General features: G+C 34.4%; 4 protein-coding genes across 4 annotated transcripts in view; all 4 read right to left on the minus strand.

Moving 5' to 3' along the window:
- Positions 1-607: 607 nt before the first annotated feature.
- On the minus strand, positions 608-1759 carry LOC108739983 (uncharacterized protein K02A2.6-like). The gene has a single exon (XM_018474128.1). The coding sequence runs from the start codon at positions 1757-1759 to the stop codon at positions 608-610; it is 1152 nt and encodes a 383-aa protein (XP_018329630.1).
- A 2423-nt stretch (positions 1760-4182) lies between these two features.
- Positions 4183-4647, minus strand: LOC108739984. The gene has a single exon (XM_018474129.1). The coding sequence runs from the start codon at positions 4645-4647 to the stop codon at positions 4183-4185; it is 465 nt and encodes a 154-aa protein (XP_018329631.1).
- Positions 4648-9011: 4364 nt separating this feature from the next.
- LOC108739985 (GRB10-interacting GYF protein 2-like) lies at positions 9012-9392 on the minus strand. Its single transcript, XM_018474130.1, has one exon. The coding sequence runs from the start codon at positions 9390-9392 to the stop codon at positions 9012-9014; it is 381 nt and encodes a 126-aa protein (XP_018329632.1).
- A 7831-nt stretch (positions 9393-17223) lies between these two features.
- LOC108739986 (transcription factor 12-like) overlaps positions 17224-26409 on the minus strand; it is a 41032-nt gene continuing 31846 nt past the window's right edge. Inside the window, exons 8-10 of the mRNA XM_025975530.1 lie at positions 22489-22634; positions 17430-17557; positions 17224-17374 (exon numbers count right to left, since the gene is read on the minus strand). Coding sequence (XP_025831315.1) covers positions 17327-17374; positions 17430-17557; positions 22489-22634 — 322 coding nt within the window. The 3' untranslated portion in view covers positions 17224-17326. The remainder of the gene's footprint in view (positions 17375-17429; positions 17558-22488; positions 22635-26409) is intronic.

Genomic DNA, 26409 nt, shown 5'->3' on the forward strand with positions numbered 1-26409 from the left:
CTGTTTAACTTTTTTCCCAAAATGCAGGTACGACACACACATTTACAAATACGGCGCACATGAAGAAAGGCTCCAGCGGTTAGTCGGCGAATCGATAAGCCGTTCACACACACGTGTGCCCGATCGCACACAAACACACTCATGCTCGCTACAATATTTAGGAAAGAGGGGTTTAAAGGTAAAACGAAATTTATAGAATTTGGAGAAGGGGTAAGAAGATAAAAAGAAGAAGGAAGTTAGGTGGAAGGGTGAAATGATTGGGAAGGTAGAAAAATATACGTAGTTAGAATATGCAATGGGGGAAAATAATAGTGATAAAATACCTACATATAGATACTCAATTGGCGAAAGCGAGCACCTTATTAGTAAGTGTTAGAATGTAAGGAGGAGGCACTTGTAAAGAACAATAGCACTTGCATTACATCAACAAGATTGCATTTATTAATCAGTATTCTTCTACAATGTAAAAAGCGACCATGCGCTACCGCTCTAACTCTGTATCTATCTGACGACCTGCACACTCTCTCTACCTTACACACATACTCCCTAGCTACCGCGTTACCACTACATAGGTGGGCACAACACTCCCCCGCGTAAATAAGTTCACTTAATCTATATTAAAACTATGCAAATTTTCAACTGGGTTCTCGCCCTCATCCAGGCTGACATCCACAATATAATCATGCAGTGTCTCGGGCCTTCTCCTTCTCCGGAGTGGGTTTCTGCGCTGCAATGCGGGTGGTGCGGCTAGCTGTACAAACTCAGCCATGTTATCTTGCGCTTCGGCTGATTTAGCTGCTCTGTCGGCTGCTACGTTATCGGGCTGCTCTTCATGCGCCTGAGGAGCGTTCTCATCCGTACGCAATATTTGTATGCGCTCCTCTGGAGGAATGTAATAGTCAAATTCATTTACCGGCATTGCGAGCTGCACTCCAGTTCTCCTGAGCTGATTTTTATGTCTGCGCCAATCTTGGCCACAATCAGTGCGCACTCTATAGTGTAGTTTTCCTGTCCTTTTTTCAACTATACCGAATTTCCATTTACTTTTCCCAACGTACCCACGAGCTATCACTCTCTCCCCCTCTTTAAAAGTTCCGCTATCCTTTTCGATATTGCAATCCTTCCTTTTAGGTACACGTGTTTGTTTTAGCAGATCCAATCTTCCCCTTATCTTTCGATTGAAAACCATTTCCGCTGGGGAGAGGCCTGTTTGAGCATGCGGCATATTCCTGTACTGCGTCAGGATCTCTTGCAATTCATATTGGATGTTGGACTTCGCTGGGATTTTTGCTAGGGCTTTCTTGATTGTCTGAACGAACCTCTCTGCCTGGGCATTGGTAGCTGGGTGATAGGGTGCCGGTAATCGATGGTAAACACCATGTTCGCACAGAAATTTTTCAAAGCCAGATGAAACGAAGGTTCGTGCATTATCCGAGACCAATATACAGGGTGATCCATAAACCGAAAAGATTTTTTTACAGACTAAAATTGTGGTCTCCGCAAGCATATTCTTCACTATGTGAACTTCTGGCCACTTTGAGTATGCATCAATTAACAAAAAGAAAGTATGGCCCATGTACGGCCCTGCATGATCAATATGAACTCTTTCAAAAGGGGCCACTGCTGGTTCCCATATGTGAGGTTCAACTTTACTTGGATTTGTTAATTGTGATTGACAATTACTGCAACTAGAAACTAGATTTTCAATATCCTTGTTAATTCCGTACCACCAGCAGTAACTCCTAGCTAGTCCCTTCATCTTAGCTGCTCCAAAGTGCCCAGAATGTAACTCACTCAGTATTCTTTTACGCAACGACTTTGGTATAATAATGCAATGATTTCGCACTAATATTCCGCTTTCTATCGCAAACTCATGTACATCAATACCCCAGGTATTATCTACTCTACTGTCTAACTTTAACATTTTATACAGCTTTTTCAACTCACTACCTTTCTTAGTTTCTTCTAAAATTTCAGTCGCACTTACAGGTAAGTTACTCAATACATCACAATATAATATATCTATAACATCAACATTTGACTTAGGTTCTCCCATAGGGTGTCTTGACAAGCAATCAGGATTGCCATTGTGTTCTGACTTGCGAAATTCTACGGTGTATCGAAATGCTCTAAGAAAAATTGTATAATGCTGCATTCGTAATGCACTATACACTGGTAATTGTTTATTTGAATCAAAAATATGCGTCAATGCTCTATTATTAGTAACGAGAATGAATTTTTGACTGTACAAATACTTAAACAATCTCTTAATCGCCCACATAATGGCAAGAGCTTCCCTATCAATTTGACTATATCTACGTTGCAAATCACTAAGTGCTTTAGATATAAATTTAATCGGTTTTTTAATCTTATCTGGGTATCGGTGAGATAAAACAGCACCCAGACCAACCGGGCTCGTGTCCGTGGCAAGCACCTGTGGTACTGAAGGGTCAAAAAACTGTAAAATTTTATTACTAACAAAAGCTTCTTTAGCTCGCTGGAAAGCCACTTTTTGCGGTTCTTTCCATTCGAACTTATTATTATTACACAGTAACTGATTGAGTGGATGTAAAATTGTACTAGCATCTTTGACTGTAAAAATTTATCATTCCACAAAAGGCTCTGACCTCTGTAACATTCGCCAGCCTAGGCATGTTAACAATTGCATCAAACTTAGCTTTATCTTTATGAACTCCATCTCCATCAATCACATATCTGCAGTACTTAATACTTTTCGCATAAAACTTAAGACTTTTCAACATTTATTTTGACATTGCAATCATGTAAAATTTTTAAAACTTTGTCTAAGATTTGTTAAAGTTCTGTAATTGATTTAGCTGCTATCCTAATGTCATCTTGGAATACTTTAACTACTTTTAGAGGCTTAAGTTTTGAATCCATGAATTGTTGCCAAATTGCGGGTGCTGAAGCAACCCCAAACAATAAACGAGTAGGTTGCAGCAATCCAAGTGACGTATTTAGTGTTAGGATTTCAGCTGTTTCGGGTGTAACTCCAGCTTGTAAATACGCGTTTTTGACATCGAAAATCGCGAACGCGATACAATTAGGCAAATCGGTTAGCAATTCATCAATGGTCGGTAGCGGATGCTCACAAATTATATTATTAATTGGGGGTTTACGGATACACTGTAGTCGCCACATAAACGTACTGACCCGTCTTTCTTCATAATAGGTACAATAGGGGTTGCCCTCTGACTAGTATCCCTTGTTTAATTAAAACTTTCATCTTATCTTCAACTGGTTTAATTAATGCAAACGGCAAGGGCCTGGCACGTAAGAAAACTCCCTTTGCACCTTCTCTCAAAGTCAGACTGGCCTTGAAACCCTCAATTTCTGTCATATCTGTACTTAGGACATTTTTGTATTTGTGTAAAAGTTGCTTAACTTCCGCATTAACATCAACATTTGCTGCTTCCTCAACAGCCAAAACTGAATGGAAAATTGCATCCGCACCCTCACATTTGATACACTGCATTACCCATTCTCGACCCAAGAGTGGATCACGCTGTACATCTGTAACATACAAATTAAGTGTAAATTTTGAATTTTTGAAAACAACATCAACAGTAACATAACCGAGAACATTAATAGGTGTTTTGCAATATGATACTAACAATAAGTGTAAGTCAGACTTATGCAATTTCACACGAGCACTTGATGCGGACAGGATCCTTTTGGCTTGATCAGCATTCATGATAGTCACAGCAGCTCCCGTATCCACCTCGGACTTCACCATGACGCTGTTGACCGACACCAAGCAGTATATTTTCTCTCTGGACAAAGCGTGTTCAACGGAGTGAACTTGATCCGCATTTGGGCCGAGCCCCTCCAGGACACACAGAGGCCAGTACTCCTCACAGTCACTATCTGAATCACTAGCCGCTCCCTGATAATTCACCTCATCAGTGTTCGTTTTCTTCTTGAAGTACACCTTCTCAACATGTCCTAGTTTTCCACAGAATCTGCACTTAATTTTACTGGACAACTTGCAGTTTTTTGGATAGTGGCTCCCACCACATCTGTAGCACTGTACTTGCTTATCACCACTTGGAGTATCATTTTTGCCATGGCTGTTGTATTTCTTATTGGGCTGACTGTACCCTGTATTATTTCTCTTTTTGTACATCTTATGTAATAAATCAACTGTCGCTGTACTCTGAGTCATAGCAGAAAATTCTTTTGACGTGAGCTCCACTGAAACTGCTGTTTGTAGAGCATAACAAACTGATCTCTGAGTGCTCTTTTAGCATGTTCCTTAAAATCACAGTTGACACTTAGTTTGTTTAATGCATTTGCATAAGCTTGAACTGACTCGCCTTGCTCCTGCTTACGAGTGTAAAATCTGTAACTCTCCGCTATCTCAAGCACAGTTGGTTCGTAGAGTTCTTTGAGTTTAGCACAAATAACATCGTATGTCATTGTATAGGGATCGTCTGCTCCAGACTTATCACACAATGTATTGTAAACTGCATTCCCAATGTAGTGTAAAAGGGCTTTGGCCTTCAGCCCCTGGTCCCAGCCAACTAGTGTAAACGCGCCCTCGAATCTCTTCACCCATCGAGTCCATGTAATAACCTCGCTGTTGAAAAATTCAATCTGCAGTGTATTTGATGTGATTTCTGACATCTTGCGCTGTATGACTGGGCCCCAAGAGGAGTTAATGACCATACTTTATCGTAACTTGAATTTGAAAAACACGTGCTAGCTTGTAGGTTAGCTACACTTCCTGCACTGTACTGTATCCACTCCCGCGATCGGCGCCGTGTATGTAGGTGTATTGTAGGTTAGAGTCGGGCGTGGTTTGTATGTACGTAAAAATATATGAGTAAACTGCCTTTTCATCCTCGTCGCCAATTGTTAGAATGTAAGAAGGAGGCACTTGTAAAGAACAATAGTACTTGCATTACATCAAACAAGAAGATTGCATTTACTAATCAGTATTCTTCTACAATGTAAAAAGCGACCATGCGCTACCGCTCTAACTCTGTATCTATCTGACGACATGCGTAAAACAGTAAGTATTTGGAGGATAGGGCAAAGGTTATGTAAGAATGATTGGGCTAGGAGGAAATAGTTGTTGGATGCGACAGTTAAAAGTATAATATTTTATGGAGTGGAAGTGTGAGGATGGTAAAAGCAAAAAAAAGTGGAAGACATTTACAAAAAGCACATAAAATGAGTATTAAATTTATATAGAAAAGTTAAGCGAGGGAGATGTCACAAAAGAAATATAAAGAAAGAGAATCCTGAAAATCGGATTTAAAAATAGATATAATAGAGAAATACAAGAAGTGTTAAGTAGTTAAGACAGCTATCTTTCTAGTCTGGATTGATGTGCTGTTCATTTGTTTCTTTTTCTTTACTCTTTCTAATCCATAAAATGCTCCACATCCTCGCTTGTGCTCCTGGTTTCGTGATCTGTTGCACCCAGCTCTCCTGCTCCCTTCCCGTGTATTCGCATTTTTCTAGTATGTGATTCAGTGTTTCTTTCTCTTTTTTGCATATCCTACAAAGTTTGTTCTCATCTGGGAGCCAATGCTTATTTGCTTTCGCTTCTGTTCCCAACCTGAATCTTGCAAACATTTCTAGTTATTTTTTCTTTTTGTCTCCCTTTTTCATGTATTCTAGTTTTTCCGATGAATATAACTCCCTATACTCTATCGCATATTTTGAAGCATTGAGTTTTTCTTTCAATCTTTGCTTTTCCTGGTCTCTTTCGATTTTTTCTGCTTCCAGCCAAATATCTCTGTTGTTTTCAGGGAGTTGGTTGTAGAAATTAATCGACCATCCTTTTTCTTGTATGTATCTCCTTCTTTCTTTCTTCCATTTCTCTGCTGCGGACCCCTTTCCTTTTTCTTTTTTCGCTTTGCTTGTTCCAGTGCTGTCCAAAAACTTATCTTTCACCTTCAGGAATTCCTTCAGTAGTTCGCTTCCTTCTTTCCTGATTTTTTCTTCGTATTTTATTGCTCTCTTCCTTGTTTTATTTGCTAACTTTTCTCTCCCTGATTCCAATTTCAGCAGGTATTCTGGTGTCGTTCGGTCTAGCTTCAGTACCCACTTTATGTAGTTATCTTGGATATCTTCGATTATTTTATATTCTGTCACCAATACTTCAAATAAGAACATTCTTTTTTCCCAGTTTTCTTTAAAATTTGTCTCGGTTATGCTCCACACTCTTCCTACAACTGCCATAGATTTTTTCTCAGGTTTCTTATTTGTGTTTCGTTGCTGTTATTTCGTTGTATGATGCATCCTAAGTAGTTATATTCTTTCACTTCTTCTAGTTCTTCACCATTACATTTAAATATCATTTTTCTTGTCTTTCCACCGCCTTTTCTGCCTCTCATGATCTTTGATTTATCTGTATTCATCTCTAGACCTATTCTTTCAATGTACATCCGGAATTTCCCTATCATTTCCTTCATTCCTTCTTCGTTGTTTGCCATCTACATCATCGGCGTAAGAAACTGACCAGACTTTTTTCTTTCGTATGACTACCCCTCTGGGCTGAATTTTTTTCATTGTGCCTTCTAAGTCAACGAAGGCTAGATTGCATGCTCAGAGGGCAGCCTTGTCTGACCCCATTTTTTGTGTGTATTTCTTCTGATTTTTCGTCTCTGATTCTCACTTTAAATTTTGTTCCTTCATATATTTCTTCAATCTTTTTTCTTAACCTTGTATTTGTGCCTTTTTCTTCCATTGCTTTCCATATTTTCTTTCTTTCAATTCTATCAAATGCCCCTTTCATGTCCGCAAAAAACATAAATATCTCCCCTTTTTCTTTTTTTATTTTTTCTTCTATCGCCGTCTTTACTATATAAATTGCGTCTATGGTGCCTCGCTTTTTCCTGTATCCTAATTGTGTGTCACCTATAAGATTTTTTCTTCCATTTCTTTCTCTAGTCTGTTTTTGAACACTTCGGCGTATATTTTATGTCCGGTATCCATAAGCGTGATTCCCCTGTAGTTTTTTTGTCTCATCTTTGTCTCCTTTTTTGTATATGGGTGTAACGATGCCCACTTTCCATTCCTCTGGTAGTTTCTTACTCCCGTTCCAGATTTCGTTTATCACTTTGTGCATGTCTTCTAGAATTTTTTCTTCCCCAAAGATGCTTCGTTTGGTATTTTGTCTTCTCCTGCTGCTTTCCTTTTCTTCATTCTTTGTATCGCTGCCTTTATTTCTCCCATTCCTATTTCGTTTTCTTCTTCTTGTGATCTTTCTTCTATCTCTGTTTCCCTAATGTCTACTTCTCTCTCCACACCGTTCATTTGCGCTTTAAAGTGTCTTATCCATTCCTTCATTTTTATCTTTTCATTTATTCTCTCTCTTCTGTGCCTTTGTTTATTTATGAGTTCCCAGAATTTTCTGCCAGATTTGTCTTTCCTTGCTTCGGCCCATTTCCGAATTTCCTGCTCTTCCTTTTTCTTGTCAATTAGCAGTTTATACTTTTTTCTTAGAATCAGAAAATCGCTTATTTTATTTCCATTTTTAGTAGAATTTCTTTTTACTTCTTTGTGTTCCTGCTTCATATCATGACGCTCTTTGACCCACCAGCTTTGTTTCAACGGATCATTTTTTAATTTTACTTTTTTAACCGGTAGTGCGTTTGATATATTTAATTTCAAGTCTTTCCAGTTATCTGTTGGTCCCACTTTTTCTAACCAATTCCTGTAGTCTGCGATTTCTTCTTCATTCCATATTATGAGTTCTTTTATTTCTTCCTCTTCCGCTACTTTCTCCGTTTCTACATCCAGTTCTATTTGCAGCATTAGGTGGTCTGAGGCTATTCCTTCCCTGATTTCCATGTTTTTTATTTTTTCTTCGCCTCTTCTATTCACTATAACATAGTCTATCACTGATCTGCCTTTCGGTCCTACGTATGTCATGCAGGAGTTTTCTTTTCCTGTGTGGTTTCCGTTCAAGATATAAAGGCCTTGCTCCTCCATCCACTTGATTAGTTTTTTCCATCCTCATTCAAAGTTTTATCATCACAGTCTAAGTTCAATTGCTGTGTCATCCTCTACTTTACCTACTTTCTCGGCTGCTCTGGCATTTAGATGCCCCCCTATTATTATTGGCTTCTCTATGTTTTCTTCTAAGATTTCTGTCATCTTTTTGTAATTTTCTTCCTTGTTTTCTCTCATGTACACGCTTATTATAAGTATTTTTTCATTTTCTACTTCCAAGTCTATTTTCATCAGTTCGTCATTTATCTTCTCTGTTGTGATTTTTGTGTGTTGTAATTTACTTCTATATGCAGTGGCCATACCTCCCTTCGGTCTTCCCTTTTTCTTTTCCTTCCTAGCGTTTATCCTTCTTACTTCATATTTTTTTAGTCTGCTTTCTATTTGGTGATCTTTTTCTCTATCTATCCATGTTTCTGTCAAGTTTATTATATCAAATTCCATTAATTTTTCCCAGTCTTCTTTGTCCAGGCCAGTTATCCCCCTTAGATTCCAGAAGACCACTTGCATTTTTTGCATGTTGTCGTTAGTTGTGCCTCGTTTCTTCTCTTCTCTCTTGTTCCTTCCGAAACCACTTTTCCAGCCTTTCGTTCCAATAGAGCTCTTCGTGGTTCGTCACTACTCTATTACGTCCTATCTTACAATCAGTTTCTTGGTTTTTAAATTCTTTGCATTCCTGATTACTTCTTTCCTATTCTGTCTTTCCAACCATGTCTCATTATTGTTTATGTAAATCTTTTCTTTTTCGTGCGTTAGCTTATTTTTATTCTTCATAATGTTTATTTTTTGTACCATGTTTTCAATCTGCGCTTCTATAGTGTTGTTCATATTCTTCAAGTGCCAGAGTTTTCTTACCGTTACTTTTACTCCTAGCTTTTCTTTTATCCATTCTTCTAAGTTTACTTTTTCTTTTATGTTGGTGCCAGTGATAACAACGTTTTTCTTCCTTCTTTTCCTTTCTGCGCTTTCGACCAGCCATTTCAGATCTTTGCCTTTCTTCTCTGCAGTTATGACCTGCAACTCCTCTACGCATGTCTCCATTTTCTCTTCTTTTGCTTGTTAGTTTCCTCTTCTAGCTCTCTTATTTTTTCTTTTGTCTTTTTTTCTAGTTCTTCAAGCGATTTTTTCATCATTTCTATTTTCTGTTTGTTTGTGCTTATCCTTTTCCCTTTATCTTCATTTTCCCTTTTCAGGGCATTTATGTCCTTTTTCATTTCTCCTACTTCTTGCTTTAACTTTTCCTCAAGTTTATCAAGTTTATCCTTTAGGCTCTCGTTTCCTTTTTCGATTTCCTTCTGCAGATTTTTCCATCTCTCTTCCTCAGCTTTCTCTCTTTTTAGCTGCTTTTCTTCTTCGTCTTTCCATCTTTTCTCTAGCATATCTATAATCATCTTTTGCTCACACATTTTTCTACTATTTTTATCATCAGTATTTTGTTTTTTATATCTTTTCCCTCAGGGCTTTCATGGGCTTTTATTTTTTTATTTTCTTCCGAACTTATCCCCAGCCAGCTCTTTAAACTCCTCGTGCTACTGCTTCTACTTGAGTTAGATGAAGAACGGCTCTTGCTTTTAGATCTTAATGGCCTGCCTCTTCTCTTTGGTTTTGTCTCACTTTCGATTACCTGATTTAATTCTGATTCATCACTGGATGACATTACTCACATTAAAAAAAGTGAACCCACCATGATGTTACGCCTATGGGACAGCAAGCCACTATTTTTTAGGTTTAACTCAGTTTTTGTGTTAAACTTTTTTGCTGAAAGATTATCTCCCGCTATGCCCGGGTCGACCCCTTGGAGGCCACACAAGCAAATTAATGCTACAAACTTAATAATTACTCACTTACTAACCCTCAATAACCAGAAGTTCCCCAATCCATTCACTGATCATAACATCCTTTTTGCGCCACTCAAAAATCAAATCAAATCGCCCAAAAACAACCCGAAACTATACAAACGCGCAGAGCTCGACACAACACGTCCGCACTTCAACACTCGACCTCTCAATCCTCTAATTTATATACATAGTATAATATAATAGTACATAATAAATCTATATGAGTAATAAAAAAATTACCTGTTTTCCAGATCCTTACATTTGTACAAGATGAGCATACTCCATACATACATTTTTATTGAACCTCCAATCTTTTCCCTTGGTTCGGAACATTTACTGCTATAACGTAAAGATTACAGGTATATTTTGTAAAATTTTGTAAAATAAAGCAATATTAAAAGGTGCATTGTATAGTTTACCAAATGAATTACTGCAACTGCAAGTATAGAATTTTTCCACATAATCATTAGGTATATCTGTTTTCCTTACTACTGCATAATGTTTTAATGTTCTACTCTTCATACCATTCTTCGTAACTTTCTCTGCTAGAAAAAGATCTTAGCATTTGTTATTTTATATTGTGTTTTCAATTTATTGTACGTCCCACAAGCTAACTCATAACCTGTACACAATGGGCTAATAATATGCGACTTCTTGACATTGGAGTCACGCCGTTGCTTGCGAAAATTTTTTAAATTTTTATTCCTTGCTGAAATAGAAAAAACTCCAAATTGCAGAATAGGGACGTATTGCATACCCAATCTTAGGAAAATTTTCAAAAATTGCGTATAAAACACTAATTAAAATTGACTTGCCCCCTCCCCAACATTAGGTTTGCAAAAATAGATTTTTGTTCTGAAGAAAAAATATACTTTTGTAGACAATTGTTATGCCGCTTCTATTCAATAGTAAAAATGGCGTATTTTTCATGAATTGAATAATAATAACGGTTCTTTTTATGATGGGGATGAAAACAGTGGTAATGAAAGAAAAATATACATGAAGCTGTAAGAATATAGATAAGCGGATAGGACATTTGACTTGGTCTCAGGTTTAGACATAGTATAAAGATTCTTACGGTAGGGTCACCCCTTTAATCTTTATGTGCGCTGAGCTGCTATATAAGAGGACGAATCAATAGCTCCATTGAGATGGATGTATGGACGTGACTGGAGAGTGAACCCACTGTATAGAATCTTTGTACTGTGGTTTAGATACAAAAAAATGGATACAATCGTTCTTTCTTGTCTTTTTTTTATGAGGATACCGATACCGAATAAGTATAAGATCTCGTTTCGTTTTAATTTCTGCGTTGCATTCTCCATGGATTGGCGAAGATTTTCCAATAGGTGCAGTCGAATTTGCAATTCCGATACCACATCAGGTCGAACGATGTAGTGTTGGTTGCCCCTGTGTCGATAACCATTTTAATATTGTGATGATTTATAAATCCATCCACGAACAGTGATGGTTTCGCGTAGTCTCGAAATGATGACTTCCTCGGGGACTTGGTGCGGGTGTGCAAATTTGCGCCCCATAAAGTTAGTTGAGCTTAGTTTTCCTACTGCTATGTTTCCCTGTTACTCTGGGCTTAGGTGACCTATTCTTACACAATTCCAGTACTTCAGACGACTATAGTAATTCATGCAATCTCGAGCAAAATGGCCAGTTTTTCAACATTCCCAACATCTCGAATTTCGTTGGCTATAGCTTTTTAGTTGTTTGATATGCCTGTTGTAAATGTTATAGATGATGGAAGTCATATTGTTGATACTCTGGCATTCCATGGAGTGTATCCAGCGCCTTTCCTCGTAAAGCAATTATTAGTGCTGTTGTTTTCTCTTAATCGTTCCAGGCATTTGTTTCCGCCACGACCTCAAATACCCCCTTGAAAATAATTACCGCAGTTGTAGGCGAAAAGTCGGAAAATAACTTGCAAAGACAACGGCCAGGAAAAATAGTAATAGCAATACATTAAGTTGGTATTTATATTGAGGAATGTTTTGTTTTTAAACTTTGTATCATTATTTAAAGGTCATACAGTACCTTTTTATTGCGATCAATACCTTAGAAGAGAAACAAAAAGATCAGATTTTGTTAAAATAAATAATAACTGGTTAAATTCTATTTATAGAAGGTAAAAATTGTTCGTTTAAGACCAAATTATAATTCGAAGATTGTCCTAGGCATATACCGACAAAGTGGTGTATTGTGATAAAAACTCTGCAGCTGTATACATCGATGGAGAATGTAAGCAGTATTGGTTATCGAATGACTAGAATAAGTAAACAATTTAGTACTACACTAATAGCCCTATCATCACTATTAGAAAAAGTTAATTGTTTAGTGATATTTGCTTGTAGGTGAACTTACCGCTTTATATTCGAGGACAACACTACTAAGTTTATATACATACATACGTGCACTAAACAATTTTTGAGTCGTCCAAAAAAATTCGACTTTGGCGTATTTCATATGCAGCGATCACCAGATCATTAAGATTGTGCATTTTTCGTCAAGAAACTTACGCACTGGTCTTGTGAAATAATACAGTTGCAAAGACGTACGAGTACCTACACTAATATTGATTATTTTGAAATTTCTTTCCGGCGTGAAGCAACATTCGTCTGTAAATACACTATGGAAAAAATTAGGCACAATGGCTGTTCAACGCTGATGCACACAAAGAATAGGCAGTAGTGACATTTAGCATATCGTCGCTTGATTGGCTAATGGGGTGGATGCCATGCAACCTTATTTACGGAAATCGTCACAATACGGAACAACTTGGTACCAACCTTTTTTACTTTTTGTCTGCTTTTGTTATCCAATATTTTCTCATTGTTCCATGTTCATAGGAGTAATGCAAATATTGATATGTATATCAGGCTGCGTGAAGTTGGCGAATAAAAATTTGTTATTTACATTTTAGTGATCTTATTCAATTGTTGAGGGTTTGTTGATGAAATTTTATTATTTGTTGATACGTAGGCAGCTAAGCTAAGATTAGGGAAACTCTATTCTCCAGTCCTTAAATAAGAAATTTATTTTAAAATGATTACATTCGACTCTGTTTTGGAAGGTAAAGAAAACAATGCCTGGGACCATTTTCGCTTTATTACAAACGATTTTTTGAGAAATAAGGGTGACAACTATGCTAAACTTATCGAAAATATGTAACAATCAGGTTGCAACATGTCCTTCTTCCAGACAATGCTGGGGCTTTTAACGATTATCCATCACCACATCGTAATTATGGAAAAACAATATCAGCACAAGTGGAACGTCTTTATGTTGGCGGATTATTAATCGGTGCAGTGCTTCATCACAATTGTTATTTAATTTTTAATATTAAAACTGAAATTATCAACAAACTAAGTCACACCTACGTCTTTAAATTTTACCAAAATGCACGATAGCTTATTTACTTCAAATGACTGCAAAAGTAGAATGACTAATACGCCAAAATAATGTTGGTAACATATGGTAAAAAGTGTAGTATCTACTACTTACGGCTGAACATCCACACTAAGAAAAAACGAATGTAAAGATTTTCCTATTCAACTTATTTCCTTAAATAAGTAGTAAGTAAGTTAGCAGTAAAATTTCATGTAATATAGTGTGTCACATAAATTGAGAGCATATAGGAATTTTTTTTTGCTTTTATTCTTACGAAAAATAGTTACTTTTTATAAAAAGTCCTGTAAGGTCTATAACACATTTTGGCATCTTCAGGTTTAATTATTTGTCAGTCATATACAAGTTGTGGTACAAAATATGAAATATGTGTAACAGTAAAGTACCTTTATTTTTGAAAATAACAGAGATATTTATAAAGAAAAGTTGTTGAGAATTAAAAAGTAGTTACAAATATGCATGCATACCTATGGATTGCTAAAATTATGATTTTGTATATTTCTTCATACTCCTGTTCCATATGAGTGAATACTTATGCATGTAAATTAACTATAATACAATTCTGATCAAAATTGTCGTGTAAATGTCTGTCCGTCTTACACTGAATGTTAATTATTAATTTTAAAATCAAATAATGCAATAATGCCAGCGACTTTGGGTTTAGAAATTTTAAATGTGCATCATTTCCCACATTTTAATTTTTTCTTACAAGCTTAAAATTGCCCATTATTACTGATGTCATTATGTGTTTTAGCCCATGCAGGATTTGTTATAAAGAGTAACTGTTTTTCATGGAATTAATAATAAAAAAGTTTCCCATAGGCTGCCAACTTAAGTAGACACAGGGTATATAATGATTATGTTAAGATAGTTGTGCTACAATATTGTCAATAAGTTCGTGGTAAGAGTATATGAGCATTTTACCCAAAACTGTACCCGTGGCCACATTACACATACAAATCTCTTATATACGTATATACAAACACTGAAATTTTTTCACGTCTCACATTCCGACAACGTCACTTATTCTCCACTAGTTGACATGCTGGGCTGGGCTTGTTGAGCATTTCTAACGCGCATCGGTTGCCAAGTTGTTTCTATCCTTTTTTTTAATAATTTTTAAACTTTGCATTATGATAATTTAGCAACCGGAAGGTCATTACATTTGTTTTTTCTTTTTTTCCAATTCAGAACTAAAACATTTATAAATTGTTAGTTTTGATATATTAAATTGAGAGCATATACTCTCCATGTTAATGACCGGAACTTAAATTAAGTTTATCTCGAATGAGAGGTCAATCGACTTCAAATTTTAAGGATAATTGTATTATAATGTTTTCAATGAGTATATTAAAAGTAAGAATATTCTGACATTATGGCCATTGCACGACAACCACCTTAATAAAATTACGCAACAAATGGTGTCAACTAGATATAATAGGGAATTCGCATGGGGAAGAAGTTGCAATCCGATGAACTGATGAAGTACACAGAAATTGCGATAACAATTAAGCAACTACATCAAGCCAGAATGTAAACAATGATGGCTGTGTTGTGTAAAGTATTTACATACTACTACGCTACTAATCAAATAACTACTTTAGAACAAACAGAATAGCTCAAAACCCCAACGCCAAAACACGACACTGTAGTTGTCCGAAGCACTTTTCGGTAACAAAGTTACCTTCTTCAGGGACTGAAGTAAAACTGTTTTACTTTGTTCTACAACAACCGCCAAAGTTTTTCCAATCTTCATAAATAACTACTTTGTTCATCGCTGATAGTATGCAGTACTGTTTAAAGTTCACCTATGTATGACATTCAGAACACAAAGAAAAAAATTAACGTTACGTAAACATTATTAGGTAAATTAGTATATTTTGAATAGTAAATTGTAACTGTATTAATTTCCAAACCACCATTTAGGTATTGTCAAGGTGCGTTACCTCTTTTTTTATGGGTGGTTTACCAATAGCTCTATGCTAGCATTTAAAAAAATTAATTACACCTTACACGGGCTGTTTCATTAAATTGAATACTGTTCGTCTTGATCCTCACGCATTGGTCGAAGCAATGCTATTCTAAACACACTGGGAATGACTTCAACTAACTACATACTAACAAGCCTACGACGTTAAAAGAATAGTTACTCTAGACTGGTTGTAAAATATACATTTACTTAACTTTCTTGTTTTATAGTGCTTTATCACCTCTTGGAAGCTTGCTACTTATTTCATAAATACCCTCCATAGGAGTTCGTAAATTATCAAAACAGAAAAGATACCTACTTACGATTGAAACAAAGAAGGCGCCATAATCGTCTTTTATAAAAAAAACACTTTTAAAGTAAATAGGTCTATTTCTTATAAATTATAAAAATGATAATAATACAAAATAAGATCCTAAATATTTATCCCTTACAACATAAAACTACTAATTAATTTTAAAATTAACTCGCCATATTTTGTTGTTGCACAAAATTACATGCACCATACTGTTCATCGAATAATGTAAGTCCTACGGCTTTGATAACACACATTAATTTTCTTAACTGGATCATGTTACATAGAAAGTCCATCTGCCGTTTGTGATTTGAATTACATAATTAAAAATTTCATACTGTTACAATTGTAAGGTAGGCATATTAAAATTCAATTCACTTGCTTTTTGTGTAAAATAACTAATTCATTTTGAAATTAATTTTTAAAACGCTAATATGATAAAAAATTATGTTTGTTTATTTGCCTTTAAAATAAAGAAAACATCTAATTGACATTTTTCATCTTTCAATTGAATTTAAAAAAATTCCGAACCCTTAAATAAATAATATATAATTAAACAATTTAGTACTANAGCAGATAGATAAAGGCCCCTTCCAATATAGTAATAATTCTTCTGGCATGTACTATTACGTATTATACTATAACTTTTTTAAAAACAAAGGATCTCTTACAAAAATAATGAAATACAATAAATTGACATAATCTTGTAATTTTTGATGTCTATATCTTATTTACAGCTTTTAATGCTGTTTCCATTTTTAGAATTATTTATTGTAAATAAGGTTTTACATTTTACTTTCTAAACTTCTGGCTGCTTTTGATAAAACTGGATCTGTTAAAACCTTTTACAATTAGTAATACTTTATTTTTCAAATCAATTTTGTAATAAATTTGGTCGGTAACTAGATCTGTTTTATTAAACATACTGTACTGGATTGTATGGGCATAAATAATATATATTAATTATTAAATACAATTTCTCAGTTATTAATTTGTTAAGGAGAAAACAAACTAATAAATTAACTAAAAAATTGAAAAATTATTCCATTTTACAAATTATGTAAGTATTTAGAAAAAAATATGACACAGCAATGTATAACACTGCAACATAAAAATAAACTAAATAGTAGAAAATATTCACTCCTATATGTAGAACTCACTCGATAATGGAATTAATTGTATAGGCGAAATAAATTGAATTAAATGGACTCATATTTTCTAGATGTAGTGTATATCAATGTTTACAAACAATAACTATTCATATTTTTTAATTTCAATTCTCCAATATAAAAATTTATTATTACCTATTCCTGGTTTACATAGTATAGCTATTTTCTTGAAATACACTGTACATGTTAGGTATATGCAATTTTTTAAAAATGAAAAATAAAAATAAGATAATAAAAAAAAGTACGAAAAACCCATTGGAAATAGTGGAGAAAATTCCAATATATACTTTAATAATGTAAAGACTAAACCATTGTTATTTCTTAAAGTTATGTTAAAATATTTAAAACATATATATAATGTAATCAGATAAAGGCAGCATTAATACCGAATAATAAGGATAATAGCTCAATAGAGGCGGGCAATAATCTTGCGGAACAACTATTTTCCATATCTGAAGGTCATTCACATCACATACAACAATTTATAATTATAAATCGCATTTCTGTTGGCTACACAAGAAAATATCAAAATAATTTGAATTTGTATGAGCTTTTATTAACGTTTATGCACGATTTTTATCTATTTATTAATGATAGAATCACATTCAGTTTGTAGCAATATTTAAGAGTTTTACTATTGTTGCGGTTGACTCGGGTTATGCGGTAAAGTTGATGACGAACCCTACGACACAGATAATTAAAGTATATAAATTAAAAATAACTTATACCTAACTTACGGAAATAGACTGATAATGAGCCGTTGTGGGGAGCATGTGATGTGAACTAGGACCTAATTTTGATCCGTCTTCAGCTTTTTCTTCTTCTCGTCGTTTTAGACAGGCAGCTTTAGGGTTTAAATTTCTTTCTGTAAAGGCAACATATGCATTAGCAATTACCTGCCGAATTATACTGTAGTTTTCAAAAAGTTAAATAGATCGCATTTCACGCATCTTTCGCTTTTGGTCATGAATAACTGAGTGATAGACAAACACACAGCCCCACAGACATTATGCTTGCACATCATTTTATTTTATGCTTATTTTTTTAAATATTCAATATTTATCAGTCGACTTTTTAATGAAATTTAAACGATACTAATTTATATCTTTAACAGTATGTATCTAAAATACTAAATTCTTTATCTAAAAACTTTGAATATAAAAACAATGACGGTGATAAACAATTAAGTGACTTCAAACTTGAAAAACAAAGTTTTTTATTATTTATTTTTAAAATGGTTATACGGTGTTGTTAATAACTGCAATTCCATATTTAGCTATACGATTAGTTTGTGTTTTAGATATAAATTTAAACTGGAGAAGATAACTTTGTTATCAAAAGGCACGTTAGACGTTTAATCACTCGTCTTGTTCTTTAGTGGGTCATTGCTATCTTGCAACCCCCTTCAGTTGTTTTTCTAACATTATAAATTTATGAACCAAATAAAACTGCAAATTGTAAATAAAATAAATATTATAAATCGCAGCTTTATTATAATTAAATTTCATAAATCGAATTAGGTATATTATTTAAAATTACCGAATTTTATACATAGTTAACAATTGTTTCGTTTCATCTCCTCACTAGTGCTCTCTCATAATGCTGTAAATTTGTTGATCAAAACTTGAAAAATAAAGATGTATCTCCTTCTAATCTCCATGATGCTATTGCACCGTCTTCGTGCACACCTTATTTAGAGAGCGTGTTTATGTATTTTGAAGTGGATAGTTTTTCTTTAAATTCGAAAACTATTACAAGTAATATAATTTTCACGTAACATTTATCACATGAAATTAATTAAGTTATTTTTTTCAGACTGTATTTTGTTTGTCAAAAGTGACATAGGTACACATTGGTTTTTTGATAAAAATTGGAAATATTGTGTTAGTGTTTATATACATCCTTTTAATGCCATTTTGGTCTACTTTTGTGTGTTTAATTGCAACCCAATAAATTAAGCATATACGTATTGACGCATAATGAAACACCTATCGTACTACTTGTTTATTTTTGCTAATTAAATTATAATTAACACCACTATAACTAATTAATTACTTCGTAACTGCTATATCGTCCACTCTATCGTTTCTTCGCTCTTCTTACTTTGCCTACTTAGTAGAACTACAATTCAAACTGACTGACTCTTTCCACCTCGCGTCAACCATTTATAATAAGGATTGGACATCTGAATCAATCCACTGTAGGTCTTTATACAAGACACTGTCCACTTTTATAATTGATCGTTCCAATCAATGACGTCACATCTGCAGGGAGCAAGCCAGTAACTGTATGGATCAATCCAAGCTTGTTGAACTTTAGACTTGATGGATTGTTTAGCCACATTTTGTCACCTTTATTAAAACTAGCATACTGGCCCCACTTTCGTATTTGGCTTTTATGCGGTCACTTTCGAATCGCACCTTCCTACGTACAGCATTATGACTTCTAGTCGCTTTTGTAGTTTGGACACGTACCTGCTTCTCTGTAGATTATGGAGAATTTTAAGGGAGACGAAACATCATATCCGCCGGATACCGGATTTGCTTACCAAATAAAATGCTGGCCGATGTTCTTCTAGTTATTTCATGAATGACAAATCAATAAGCTAAGAGGAATAAAGATATGTGTTGGTCTTAGTCAGTTTGGTGCTCATTAACGAAGCTTCTTAATTTGGTCTCCAAAGTAGCGTTGAAACGTTCAACTATTCCATCTGACTGCGGAAGTAAGGGCGTAGTACTCGTTTTGTAATGTCCATTGGTTCAGTGACCTTCTTAAAAGTCGATTCGATGTTCCTGCTCGGTCGGAGCGTAAAACCTTTGGTACTCCATATAGGATAATTCAGCTTTACGGCAACGATGTGTTTTTCCGACTTCGATATCGCGTATGCTACTTGCTAAAGTTATCCATGATAACCAAAATGCACCGGTAATCGGAGTACATCATTGGAAATGGTCTTGTTATTTCGATTCTCATTCTCTCCAAAGACGCTCACACATTGTACTGCTGCATTTGCCCATGACTGTCGGCAATTCCTTGTACTAATATTCTACATTGCTTCTACTTCGTAGCCAATATAATCGCTCACATTCCTTCCTTACGGTCTTCTGTTGATAAATGCCTTTCGGTTTTAGATTCGTACATTGATAAAACATACATTTTTTTTATTATTTCAACTTGTTTAAAATACCTTTCCTAAATTCGTCATCAGCTCTCCGACTATAAGCGATTCTCATATATATGCGCTGAAGTATTAGGCCTGAGAAAATAAATCATACTTGTGCAATCGTGCAATTGTGTCAATAAAATAAAGAATATTTGTGGACCCTGGCTATTCATAGTGTGTTATTTTAATGTGATACGTCGATAAGATCTCTTCGGAGGTTGCAAATTAAAACCACGTGAGTTTAAAATTAGCGACATGGTAATGGTGGAAAGGATACCCATTATCAAAGGCTTGAAAAGTGGGAAATCGGTTCAAAGTTACGTTGGACCAGTCCATGTTCTTGAAGTACTCCTGAATGATCGTCATCGGGTCCAGTCTCTATCGAGGCACTGACAACGACTTTGTAGTGTAAGTGCCAGTTATAAGATAAAGCTCTTTTGAGTCCAAACATTACAGTAAGGGTGAGTTGGTATTTTGTCACCTTAAATTTAAAAGTTCTTGCTGATATTGCGTCGGAACTTAACTAATTCTGAATACAATGACATTGTGGAATAAACTCCTCTATTGCTTTCATACTGCCCTGTTAAGTTTTACTTTATTATGAACCTTACTGGATTATTGGGCATGTAATGTTGTTAATTTGATCTCATTTTTGATAATGCAAGGTAATAGTTCTGCCACTCGTACAGGTAACAATAGTATTAATTTTAAGCCAGCCATTTCTCTTATGCGAATCATTAATAATACTTCTATGGCATTTGATTTTATAATTGTCTAAGATTTATGAATTGTGGTCCGGTCGCCCTACTGGACAAAAGCATATGCATATGTGAACGATTCGCAAAAATTATATGCACTCTAGAGTCTAGACTAAAACCGGTTGAGTCCATGTTACGTTCTTTTGGATGATTATCTTGCCCATTAATAAGCTGAGTTGGTATACTTTGCAGTTCTGCATATTGCATGAAATATGTTTTGAGGTAAGCACGAAATATTTCTATCCCTATCATCACTTGTTGATTCTTTGGGTTTCAGGTATGTCAATGTGGTCTCCAGAGGCGGATTAAATGCGCTCTAGGCTATCACCTCATAGGCGCCCTCTGGCGGTCATATATTTTGCAAAATACTTTTTTTTTTATTAGGTACTTCCTTATTTTCTTTTTTTTAGGTTTAAAAACTTCCGCGCACGCCCCTTTTTGACCTTGCGCCCCTAGGCATATGCCTACTTTGCCTTATGGATAATCCGCCACTGGTGGACTCCAGTAATAGTTTAACTCCTGTTGAGGCCACAGCATCATTGCGACTCTAGATTAAACCTTGTCGAAATCAATGGTTCATTGCGACCCCAGTAACCGTAGAGATTTTTGAAAATGTGGACTCTAGTTGTAGGTTACCTCCTGTTGAGGTTGCAGGATCATTGTGACTCCAGCACTGTAGAGATCTTTGAAAATGTGGACATTAGTCGTAGTTTAACTCGTGTTAAGACCAATCAACCTTTGGACTCCAGTAGCAATTGTCACACTCCTGTCGAGGTCATAGCATCATTACGACTCCAGATTAAACCTTGTTGAGACCAATGAGCCTTTGGACTCCAGTAGCAATTGTCACCAAAAAGTCAAAACTAATACTTTTACTAAAAGTTTGATTCATCATTTATTTTATATCTTCTTTGAGATAAATTTGGTGTTGTTTTTTTTTTAATTTCTCTGTTACCAGAAATGCGCGTCCAGGTGCGGGCACGGATCATACCCGGTCATCATGGCCGAATGTGATGAATCTCGGTCCATGGTTACGCTATATTAAATAATTATAACAATAACAAATACCGGACGACTTGTAGACCGCAATGGCACGCATGCAGGGGACAAGGAGAGTATGATTCATGCTGTTCTGCATTCTGCTATATCTTTTCAATCTGAACACTTTGTTTTAAATAAATTCAACTATAATCTAAAAACGGTAAAAGTGATTTAACATTAGGTATATCTTTTACCTTGGAGTATTCATTTCTAGATACAGTTTCGGTTTTTATAAATCCGACCTAAAATTACCATGCGCTGATTAGAAACGTGAATGCGAATCACGTTAATATAAAAATTCATACCTATGAATGCATAATTCAAACTGTAGCGCCTTCAGTTGCACTTGAGCTTTGTTGAACTATAATCTGACATGAAAGTAGGTGTGTGTATCGATATTGAATTTTGACAATTTATTTTTCTTTTATTCATAAAACATTTGCAAAGCACAAAAATGCTTGAGAAAAATAAGTTTTCAGATTAAAGAAAAATACCGTTAAGTTTACGGAGATTTAATAATGAAATGACGAACTAAGAGTCTCCATTCATTATACGGTACGTGTTAAATGCCACTTTTAAAATAAAATGATTCAAATTTTAACTCCGTTCGAAACCTTTTTTTATCGTTTTCATAAAAAGCTTTCAATTGTGGATTACTATAAAATTTATTGTCATTTCGAATACTTTAAAATTGAATCACTTCATAATTAATGTGAAAAGAATTCATTTGAAAGTAAAGTAGACTGTAAAAATATTCAAAGGAAACGGAATTATTTTCCGCAAACTTAAATTTAAAATAAACAAATAAAAGTACTATTTTTAAACATTACTTACCTCTCACTTGTTGCTCCAAAGTCATAATAACTTCGACAGCCATATTTAATATGCCCAGTTTTGTTTGAGGTTTATCTGTTTTTAAGTGGGCCATGCACATCCTGCCTAATTCTTTAAGGGCTTCGTTAATGTCACGTATTCGAATCCTAAAACGCTTAAACATTACTAAATACATTAACACCAATTAAAAATACACATACTTATCGAATTACGCAGCACTAATTACATGGGATTAAAGAATGTTCATCCCTTTTGGGATTAAAATTTTACGAAATGGATATACAGTGGAACTCGGTTATAACAACTCTGATGAATTTAATTTTTTAATAGTACCGCAAAATTACCATTCACGTCAATACTATAAACCTCGGTTATAACAATAACAAACTCCTAGAATATAACGTCATATTTTTAATACTATAAACTAACGGTCGATATACTTACAAAGGCAGGGGCGGATTTACTTAAGGGTTTTTTGGGCTGCAGCCCAGGGCCTCGTGGATATATAAAGCCCCCAACCTATATTGAAAACAATAGACGATATTGTGAAGAAAAAAAATATCCAAAATTGAAAAAATCTGATCATAAGGTTAGCAACAGCGATAGAAACCTGTGTGCGTATCTATTGAACGGAACGGGAAATTCCCCGTCGCTTGTTTTCGGCCGGTGTATTTTCTAGCGTGTGCATCTATTACGGGGGACGCAATTTTGTTTTTTTTTCGCGTTTTTGTTCTCATTGTCAAATTGATTTTGTTATTGTTGGAACTATGTTAAAATATTTAATTGTCCTATTTTTTCCTATACCATATACGTCCAAGTACTATATTTGGTTATTATGTCAAAATTCCAGAGTGATGCTATAACTGAGTTCTACTGCACATTATGACTACTTAAGATTACTGCAGGAAATAAAATCATGGAAGAACCGATTTTTCAAACAAATTATTTCCTTAAATATGCAACAATATACTGTTACCGTTTGAATAAAATTTAGGGCTAAAATTAAATTTAAATTGCAGTCGTGAATATCCTATTAAACAAAAGAATTTATTTGTTTTAACCAGTTCCTTGATTACTCAATTACACAGGCCTGCATTTTGGCACCTTAGTAAAGGCGTATTGTTGTTTAAAACACAATTTTGGGTAAATTGGTGTCTCTGGTTTTACTTTTTTTTGTAAGTTTTTTGTGAAGAAAAACTACATAACCAATAATGCAAATCAATAAATATTTATAAAGTCATTCTTGATAGCTTTTCTCCATTTTTGCATACCAAGCTTTCCAGAAAAATTGTCTAAATGTGCATATAATAAGTGAATTTTATGGTGTATAATTATTCCGCAGAAATTTATTTACAACTTAAAACGTATACGATCATTCCTTTCAGTGATGCTCATTACGTATGGAATCATATCAATTTTCATCAGAGTTTTCATTTGAGGACAAACAAACGAGACCAACTTTTGATAGATCAGGAAAAATATCGATTTTGTTTTGTTCAACGTTTTAACAAATTGTTAAATTATACTAAGTTTAATACGGAGTGGAAGTAACAGTGCTTTTACAGAATCAATTAAACGCACAATATCCTTGTTGCCAGGTGTTAAATTATTTTTTTGTATATCAACTCCTATTTACACAGTGTTTGAAGCTCTACTATTCCATTCACATAGAAAACACTGAAACTTTGTAAAATCACGTTTCTACTGAAAAGTAGGCCTAAAATTTTTAGGTTGTCGCATGGTAGCCAAATATAATTTTTGTAGTTTATTCTCATTAGAAGCTGTTCCAAATGTTCATAGTTCTCTTATAATTAGATAGAATGTTCAATGTGAAATAAGTAGGTCAACGAAGTTTTCACAATAAAAAGTAATCTGTGCTGTTTAAAATTCACTCACGCAATTGAGATATAAATGATATAGTATCTTTCAGAAATATATATATATAGGAATTCCTAATCTCGGACTACGGCTTTTTCTTAAGAAAACAGCTGGTGTACTTTTTGACTTGAAGATGAAGCTTGAAACACATTATTTATCTGCCATAGGCAAGGATTCCTCTTCTTCATCATCATTATCATCAATAACATTTGTAACACTTTCGCATTGAAAGTGACACCCACTAGTATAGATTGTAAACCATCGGATAAGTGCTAATCGCATTTCCGATTCAATATTTGGGTACATAATGAGTTTTAAAGTTTTTTTATTACAATCTTTAATATCGTAAGAAAGACAATAGTCCATGTAGTTTGTGGGCCTTTTTCACAGTATACCGAAGGATAGGGGGAAAAGCAAAGAATTATTCGTTTAATCCTTTGAGCTTTTTGTGGTTCTCATGATTTATTATGACCTCCAAGATTTACTTTAATGTACGCAAAATGCGCATTCACAACAGAGTCAATATTTCATTTCGTACTTTTTCACTACAAAGTTATCGCAAATGCATCAAAAATTAAGCTAATTTTTGCAACATCGACGAAACAATTTTGCAGCAAACTGCTCTAAGCAAGCACAAACAAAACTTATGTGCTACTCATTAAACTAAAAGTGTAGACTAATCCAAGCTCTGATTTATGCATTCCTACTAATTCAGAGATACCCCGTCGCGCATCGGTATACATATTCTTCCAATTATAGGGATTTCCCGTCGGTATTTTACTTAATTATATGGTAAAGTTAGCGACGTTTCTGAAATAAACGCGAATTATTTGTTTATAAAAAAAAAAAAATGTTTTTATAATAAGTACTATACGTGAAAGAGACAAACAGCAATTGATATTGGTTATTAATACGCCACAATTTTTTTAAAATTCCAAAATTGTCAAATCACAAATTATTCGCAGGCCTGTGTAAGTAGGTACACAAAAATGATAATCGAAAATATTGCATATAATTTTATGTAACATGAATATATTTATTTAGAAGAATATAACATAAGAACGAACGAAACTGGAAAAAACATATACGATTTTATGGCCATCGTGAAAACAATTGCGACGTACCAAAGAAAAGAACAGAACTGATATTAATTGATAAAGGCATTTTTTTTCTTTACTAATATTAAACTGGCGACCTATGCCGATAATGCATAGAACTTAAAACTATTCCTAACCTATTCATAAACCTAACCTAAGCCCTCAGCGCGTAACACTTATCTCATAACATTTTTCAATAATCTTATAATGTATATTTTAATTCATATGTAGATGCAACCTGTTCTACATTCGAATGTAGTCATTTTATAACCTCCAATACTTCAAAATCGGTGATTATGAATTATATTCTGACTAAATGACCATCCTAGATATCGAAAATAAGTCTATAATCTTTTCATCAAATGATTTCACAATTACCTAGTCCAGAATGAGTTGATTACAGCAACCATTATGATTGCAAGAAAAAAAAAAACGTTTTTTCTCCTGTTTTAATCCATTGACATTTCTTAAATCGCTTAATAAAATCGAATGAAATTTTACAAAATCCTAGTACTCTAAGCGGTAAACCAATCTCCTGTATGGCATTTCATGCACCTTTTCTACAATTTTCAACCGAAAAGTGCAATTTTAAACCGATTTATCAATGGCTAATTGAGAGATGGAAAAACACACAGTCAAACTTGCCGTAGAACATTATTATACATTATTGTTAAGAAGATACTTTTCAATTTACTACGAAATTATAAGATTTAACTTAATTTTTGACTTTAAAAACCAGTTTTTTCTTTATTATAAGCAGGGGATGACGTATAGTAACTGCTCACTTACCTACATCAGTCGTGTTTTATTATGTAAGTGTGTAAAGTTGTCTCACGGTGACCACCCATTAGAATATTTTGGAAACTTTAAATTTTAAAAATTTATAAAATAATGTTATTAGATATGCCCTCTTCAATTAAAATAACGGCATACAGGTTAATTGTTG

Source organism: Agrilus planipennis, unplaced genomic scaffold (genome assembly GCF_000699045.2).
Source record: "Agrilus planipennis isolate EAB-ADULT unplaced genomic scaffold, Apla_2.0 scaffold244, whole genome shotgun sequence".
NCBI classification, from domain to species: domain Eukaryota; kingdom Metazoa; phylum Arthropoda; class Insecta; order Coleoptera; family Buprestidae; genus Agrilus; species Agrilus planipennis.

Excerpts from the sequence above, each read along its gene's own strand:
- LOC108739983 (XM_018474128.1), bottom strand. The coding sequence starts at position 1,759 with ATGAAGGGACTAGCTAGGAGTTACTGCTGGTGGTACGGAATTAACAAG.
- LOC108739984 (XM_018474129.1), bottom strand. The coding sequence starts at position 4,647 with ATGTCAGAAATCACATCAAATACACTGCAGATTGAATTTTTCAACAGC.
- LOC108739985 (XM_018474130.1), bottom strand. The coding sequence starts at position 9,392 with ATGTGTGAGCAAAAGATGATTATAGATATGCTAGAGAAAAGATGGAAA.